The sequence below is a fragment of the Acyrthosiphon pisum genome, chromosome A2 (genome assembly GCF_005508785.2).
Source record: "Acyrthosiphon pisum isolate AL4f chromosome A2, pea_aphid_22Mar2018_4r6ur, whole genome shotgun sequence".
Classification (NCBI taxonomy): Eukaryota; Metazoa; Arthropoda; class Insecta; order Hemiptera; family Aphididae; genus Acyrthosiphon; species Acyrthosiphon pisum.
Genome location: NC_042495.1, coordinates 107794442 through 107802335, shown reverse-complemented (window position 1 = coordinate 107802335; position 7894 = coordinate 107794442). Strand labels below are relative to the sequence as shown.

Here is a 7894-nt window from a genome sequence, read left to right as displayed (position 1 = left end):
ATAGCGGCAACGGCTTCATGAAAACGCTCCTACCACTTATAAACACTTTCATCACTCAACTCATGCAGAAAATAATCAAAAATCTGCCCGTCATCATAAATAGCCTAAATCAAAACACTCATGGTTCCCCATAACGCAATTTTACTAAATTGGAACGCCAACGGTATTAAATCTCAAAGGAACTCTTTAATGGCATTTCTTAACCATCATAATATTGACATAGCTTGCATAACCGAAACACATCTGTCTCACACGGACAAAATTAAATTCCCCGGCTACATAATGTACCGCGCGGATCGTAACGCACCTGCACGCTCTATGGGCGGCGTAGCAATACTGATACGCAACAAAATTAAACACCAACATTTCCCAATTCCTGTTCTTCAGAGCTTAGAAGCCACTGCAGTGCTAATTAATTTCAATAATCGATCTATTCTAATCGTCAGCGCTTATCAACCACCAAGCCGCACAATGCACATCGCCGATTACGACAAATTAATGAACCTACACAATAACATTATAATGGCCGGTGATTTAAACTCGAAACATACTAATTGGGGTTGCCGTGTCTCGAATCCAAACGGTATTAAACTACAAAAATACATATCTACCTCTGCATGTATAGTATCTGCACCAAGCTCACCAACTTATTTTCCTTCGGATATGAATAGACTTGCTGACATACTAGACATTCTAGTAACCAAGTCTATTCAATTCAACGTCGCACAAGAATCCCTCCCTGAACTCGATTCAGATCACAATCCAGTAATAATACATTTAAATTCTACATTGCAATTTTACCGCTCAAATGTCTCACATTTCAAAGGTAAACCAAATTGGTACACTTACTCAGACTATATAAATAATAATTTAATTAAATTATTCCAAAAAATATAACTACAGTCTTAGCAGCAGAAAAAAATGCCGAACACTTCACACAAGTCGTTACTAATGCTACACGGGCGTGCTCGGTCACTTCACCCCAAAATCCAATTCAAAAATATCACGGTGCACTACCACTGTTCATATTGAATTTAATCCAGCAAAAACACATCGCCAGACGTGCTTGGCAAAACCAGAGAAACCCAGCAGCCAAAACAACGTTAAACAAGCTTACTAAACAAGTGCAAACCGCCCTGCAACAATTCCGCGTAAATTCATATAGCAAGTTCTTGTAAAATATTCATCAAAACGACTCTAGCCTATGGAAAGTCACAAAAAATCTTTTAAACAAAGAGACAAATTGCATTCCTTCTCTTCGCACTCCAACTCGTCTTATAATTTCTGACGCTGATAAATGCAAATTTTTTTCGGAAAACCTCTCGAATACTTTCTCCCTGAATCAATACGCACACAACTCTAATGATCTTAGGGTTGTAGATGTTCTGAGATCACCAAACTACTCGGTACAAAATTCAATCAATTTTGCTACACCGGGTGAAATTAAAACAATAATCAAAAGGCTACCTAATAAAAAATCTCCTGGCCACGACAACATCACGAATCTTATGTACAAAAAACTTCCTAATAAGGCAATTATGTTCATGACTTCCCTATTTAACTCGCTCCTTCGCCTTGGTCACTTCCCGGATAACTGGAAAAAAGCAATCATAATACTCATAAAAAAAACCCGGGAAAGACAAATCAGACCCCGGCAGTTACAGACCAATTAGTCTGCTAACTTCGTTATCTAAGATTTTCGAAAAAGTCATCCTCTCGAGACTGCAAAATTATCTAAGCTGTACAGACACAATTCCTAAATTCCAATTTGGTTTCAAAGCTCATCATTCTACTACACAGCAACTCATGCGCATAACTGAACATATAAGCAACTCATATGAAAAACACTGTCACACGGGTGCCGTTTTCGTTGACATTTCAAAAGCCTCTGATAAGGTTTGGCATCATGGGTTGTTGTACAAACTCAAAATCATCAACACACCAAATTACCTATTCAACTCCCTAACTTCGTTTCTATCTAACAGGCAATTTTCTGTTAAAATAAATGACAACTTTTCTTCTTTCCAACCAATCGTAGCTGGCGTCCCACAAGGATCTATACTCGGCCCAACATTATTCAACATCTACACATCCGACATCCCGCAATCACCGCACACAAACATAGCCCTCTTCGCGGACGATACTGTCATCTACTCTGAATCTCGCAACCCAGAAACAATATCTACACACCTACAAAACCACTTAAATACATTATCTGTCTGGTGCAAGAACTGGAAAATATCGATTAATCCATCAAAAAGCGTAAGTGTATTATTCAGTCTACGCCGTAATCCTACTCCACCACCGCTAATTTTTAACCACGAACCAATCTCATGGAAGCCATCCGTCAAGTACCTTGGTGTAACGTTGGACAAAAGATTAACCTGGTGGCCACACCTCTCATCTAAACTTCAACAAGCCTATCAACGTTTAGGGATGCTCTTCCCTATCTTAAACAGAAAGTCTTCCCTACAAAAAAAACCTTTCCCTACTTGTTTATAAGCAAGTACTACATTAATCACTTACGCCTGCCCTATTTGGGGTAATTGTGCACAAACTCATCTAAAAAAACTGCAGATATTTCAAAACAAAGTTTTAAGAACGATAACAAACGCTCCATGGTTCGTAAGAAACTCAAACATACACAAAGACCTCAAAATTTCAACTATTCAAGACAACATCAAGCTCACGGCCGTGAGCTTCTTCGAATCCATCCATAGGTCAACAGGCTCAATGCAGTATGCACTACCACATCAACATCAGACCACCTCCACAGCGCCGTCTCAAACGAGGTCGCCCGCATGACCTAATTCCTCAAGACACTATCTAACTTAATTCTCTAACTACTTTTATCATCTAACGTAAAACTGTAACTTATTTATTTATCGCACTTAATACGCCAAAATGTATTTTATCTTTCATCTATAGGTATAGATAGCGTAAGCTAGGAGTACCTTATTGTAATAAAAATAAAAAAAAATAAAAAAAATAAAAAAGTATTTTTATAGATGTACCTAGCCCATATGAAGGTATATCGTATAGTAGGTACTTAGTGTGTAACGACTGTTCAACGTGTACGGCGTACCTGCCAATAGTGTTTATCATCTGTTCAATATACTTTGGTATTTTTTACATATTTTTGCAACAACAGTTAATTTTTTTTTATTATTTATAAATATGAATATTGATATTGTACCTAGCATCCACGGAGGAATATTATTAAATATAAATAATTTCATATTTAAAAAAAACAAAGATTTATTACGTAAAACTGACGGCAAACACGTATTTTATTGGATTTGTGTTAATAAATGTGGTGCAAAAATTCGAACTGTGGAGCCAAATGAAAAAAAAACATGAACTAGATAAAAATTCAACGTTTTTTCCGGATCAACACTGTCATGCTCCCGATCCTATAGGCTTGGAAGTAAGAAAAATAAAAGAAAAAATTAAAATGAATGCGAAAAATTCAATCGAAGATAAACCATTACAGATGTATCAGAAATCTATTAACGAGTGTTCGACAATTGTTGCTTCCCATGTGAGTAAGAATTCAGTTCAACAATTAGTAAAACGTCAAAGACGCAATGTAGAAATCTACAAAGAACCAAAATCCATTGATGAAATATGCCTAGCCCCAACAATGTGTCAAACACTAAAGGGTGAATTATTTTTAATTAAAAAAAAATGAAAATTTGCTATTGTTTACGACGAATGATAACTGTAAATATTTAAGCGAATCTATTTGCTGGTTAGCAGATGGAACATTCAAGGCTTGCCCTCAAATTTTCGAACAAATGTATGTTATTCACGGATCAATTAAATCAATTAATATTTTATAACAACTTTTTTCTACGTTATAATACCTACTTCAATTAATTTTATATAATAATTTATGTTTTTTTTTTTAAATAATTAACACAAAATATATATTTTTCGACCATGACATATTTCGATTTCATAACATTTCGATCATTTGCATTTTCGATATTATATTTTTCGATCAAAAAAGTGTTCGACCAGATACCTTTTCGATCACTTTTTTTCGATCACTAGACTTTCGGTCACTAGATTTTCGGCCAGACAACCCCCACCCAGACTGACATACCGTCTCCGCTCAGAATCGGTTTTCTTATACAATGATATTATATTATTGAATTCAAATTTAATACCATCCATTATACAGTGATCCACTTGTAATCTACTGTACAGCAGAGCGACATCCACTTACCCACCTTTTTTCTATGTCTATGATGATAAACAATGCGTTAGAAATTAAAATCCATTTTAGAGGTTTTTTGTAATTTGTCGGTGGTTTTTCCCGTGACATTAAATAACTATTGAGAAAATCAAAAAATGACCTGCTTAAAGTACCATCTTAATCCAATTTGCTAAAAGATAAGATAGGTACTACATATTGAAATCAAAGCACTCCTTCTGGTAGAAATTTTGTATACAGGATAAAAAAAAAAAAAAAATAAACACCATTGTAAAACCACTAGCTTCATCGTTCCGCTCAGAATCAAATATAGTTATGTTCTAACTTTTATAAAAATATTTCTTAAAATACATTACTTCATTCAGTGTTGATCTTAGATAACTTTTCAACCTTTTTAAGGTTGAAAAAGATCCCTCTGAAGTGGCTGTAGATACTGGCAATGAAAAAAACTACAAAATATTTGAATTAAAAAATAAACTCGATATTTTACAACAATTTTCAGTACCAAACTGATAACAAAAATAATCACTATCTTAATTAAAAATGTTGATAACTGAAGCTTCTAAAATTTTGTACAAAATCCTTCGTATCGTGTAATAAAATTTGTTTTCCTTAATCATGTAAAAACACAACATTTAACACGAGTCAATGTGGGGGGGGGGGGGTCCGGACATAATATCAATAACAATGGTGAGTTATTAAGTTAAACATTTTTAACGTTTGGTGAAATTTGGATTATGGTTTTCATTCGATGTGCTTCGAGTGCTTCGGAGTCGGTGCTTCGGAATCTGGAGTGAGATGTCAGTATAATTAGTGCATCACAATTATTATTATTAGATTACGCGATAATAATATAAAAGATTCAAAACTATAATATATTGGTAGTCGGAGAACAAACAATAGGTACCTACAGCAATTTGAATAATAATATGAGCGCATTTGTTCGTTAATATAGGTAGAAAGGTGCGAATTGCGTCGCATTTATATTTATTTATCGGCTCTTTGACGCGTATTACTATATTTGCAATCGCCAAAACTTGTATATAATAATCGTGTAAACGCCGACGCCACCGTGACAGAGCATCGGTGCGAGTCATTTGGTCGAAGGTTTAGTGATCGAAAAAAAGCGATCGAAATGTCATGTGATCGAATCTTTTTTTGGTCGAAAAACAGATAATCGAATATTTTATTAATATAGTCAAAATATTTTGTGGTCGAATGGGTTTTTTGGTCGAAGTAAAGATAATGATTATCTTTTCGATTACTTCATCTAGTATTTTTATAGATGTACCTAGCCCATATGAAGGTATATCGTATAGTAGGTACTTAGTGTGTAACGACTGTTCAACGTGTACGGCGTACCTACCAATATAGTGTTTATCATCTGTTCAATATACTTTGGTATTTTATACATATTTTTGCAACAACAGTTAATTTTTTTTTATTATTTATAAATATGAATATTGATATTGTACCTTGCATCCACCGAGGAATATTATTAAATATAAATAATTTCATATATAAAAAAAACAAAGATTTATTACGTAAAACTGACGGCAAACACGTATTTTATTGGATTTGTGTTAATAAATGTGGTGCAAAAATTCGAACTGTGGAGACAAATGAAAAAAAAAATGAACTAGATAAAAATTCAACGTTTTTTCCGGATCAACACTGTCATGCTCCCGATCCTATAGGCTTGGAAGTAAGAAAAATAAAAGAAAAAATTAAAATTAATGCGAAAAATTCAATCGAAGATAAACCATTACAGATCTATCAGAAATCTATTAACGAGTGTTCGACAATTGTTGCTTCCCATGCGAGTAAGAATTCAGTTCAACAATTAGTAAAACGTCAAAGACGCAATGTAGAAATCTACAAAGAACCAAAATCCATTGATGAAATATGCCTAGCCCCAACAATGTGTCAAACACTAAAGGGTGAATTATTTTTAATTAAAAAAAAAGAAAAATTGCTATTGTTTACGACGAATGATAACTGTAAATATTTAAGCGAATCTATTTGCTGGTTAGCAGATGGAACATTCAAGGCTTGCCCTCAAATTTTCGAACAAATGTATGTTATTCACGGATCAATTAAATCAATTAATATTTTATAACAACTTTTTTCTACGTCATAATAGGCCAGGCAAAGAAGAAAAAATGGCGGAAAAAAATCCCAACCAAGATTTTTTTTTTTTAAAAGTTTTAATAAAATATGCCCTATAACATACTAAAAGTCCCCATTAATCGGACTGGAGCTTTTTTTTTTAGTAAACAAAGAGGAAGAGAGACAAAGAATCGTTGAGGCAGCAGCAATAATTATTCGGGAAGACATTCGCTCGCAGATAAATGATACAAGTTCTTACCCAGCACCCAATGACTTTTTAACAAATGTAGATAGTGTCATTCCTAAAACATTGAGTTTATTTTTAAATAGCGTAATATTAAGTAATAAGAAAGGTGATAGAACACATGTATCAAAAAAATGTACTTCTATTGCTCATGCTATTATGTCAGCGACAAGACCTCGTTCATTTCGGTCTACAATACAAATGAGTGTTGGTATATACTTACATAGAAAATTTGAATCAAGATATTTAATAAATATTTTATCAAGTCTTGGGCTTTGCTCGACATACCATGATATAATTAAATTTGAAACATCTTCTTTCATTTACCCACAAACTCGGGTTTTAGAAAATTCTTTTAGCCAATTTGTATTTGACAATGCTGATTTTAACTCGTGCACTATCGATGGTTTAAATACTACACATATAATGGGTGGTATATGTTGTGCTACACCAGCTACATCAGTTATTCCAGACGAGCCTTTAATTATTGTAAAAACACTTCCATCGGCTAAAGATATTAGCAAGTATGGTCAAGTGCCCATCTACTATTATGAAAAGGGTATCGAAAGTGGGTTAAAGAATATTGAAATTCGAGATCTTAACCAGTTCACTACATTTCAAAGAACTACGCAACACCTCCAACCTATTGACGTTCTATGGGCCTGTGGAAAATATTTGAAAATAAACAATTTAAGTGGTTGGAATGGATACATGGAAAATATATGTCAGCTTTCCCCAATAGACTATTCTCTTTCGCAAATAATTTATCGCAGCACTATATGTAGTGTAATTAACTTTAAATTATAATAATTTTTTTTTTATTATACAAATTATTTGTATGCTATCATAAGTTTTAAAAATATCAATTATTACTATGTTATTATAATTCAATCGTTCATGTTTATAGTTTGTAGAATACACAAATATATTTAATACAGAGTAAAAAAAATTTAACACGGAAAGAGAGAGAAATGTATTAATAGTTTTTTAACTGTCAATTTTTATACAAATATATCTTGCAAAATATTTGTTTAAATGAAAAAATGTAAGAGAACTTTTTTTTTTGTAAATTGTCTAATAAATAACTTTTATTTGAAACTTTTTTTGATATTTGTAATATTTTTTGAGATATTCAAAAAAGCTCATATTTTTAAACTTTCATGAGCTTATAAAAAAAAAGCTCCAGTCCGATCAATGGGGACTTTTAGTATGTTATAGGGCATATTTTATTAAAACTTTTTAAAAAAAAAAAATCTTGGTTGGGATTTTTTTCCGCCATTTTCAAAAATGTTGTCTCTATTGCCTGGCCTAGAAACATTATT

The 7894-nt window shown here is 33.1% G+C and overlaps 2 protein-coding genes across 3 annotated transcripts; both read left to right on the top strand.

The window, feature by feature from the left end:
- Positions 1 to 3194: 3194 nt before the first annotated feature.
- On the top strand, positions 3195 to 3867 carry LOC107884293. Of its 2 annotated transcripts, XM_016806052.2 has the most exons (3): positions 3195 to 3427; positions 3494 to 3662; positions 3760 to 3867. In XM_016806052.2, exons 1-3 carry the CDS (start codon positions 3344 to 3346, stop codon positions 3840 to 3842), a joined length of 336 nt encoding a protein of 111 aa, XP_016661541.1. In that variant the 5' UTR covers positions 3195 to 3343; the 3' UTR covers positions 3843 to 3867. The 2 variants fall into 2 exon arrangements, with proteins under 2 accessions (XP_016661541.1, XP_029346494.1); XM_029490634.1 differs by having other exon boundaries at positions 3199 to 3662.
- Positions 3868 to 5308: 1441 nt separating this feature from the next.
- LOC115034064 lies at positions 5309 to 6476 on the top strand. Its single transcript, XM_029489429.1, has 2 exons — positions 5309 to 5924; positions 5991 to 6476. Exons 1-2 carry the CDS (start codon positions 5676 to 5678, stop codon positions 6336 to 6338), a joined length of 597 nt encoding a protein of 198 aa, XP_029345289.1. The 5' UTR covers positions 5309 to 5675; the 3' UTR covers positions 6339 to 6476.
- The last annotated feature ends 1418 nt before the right edge of the window (positions 6477 to 7894 follow it).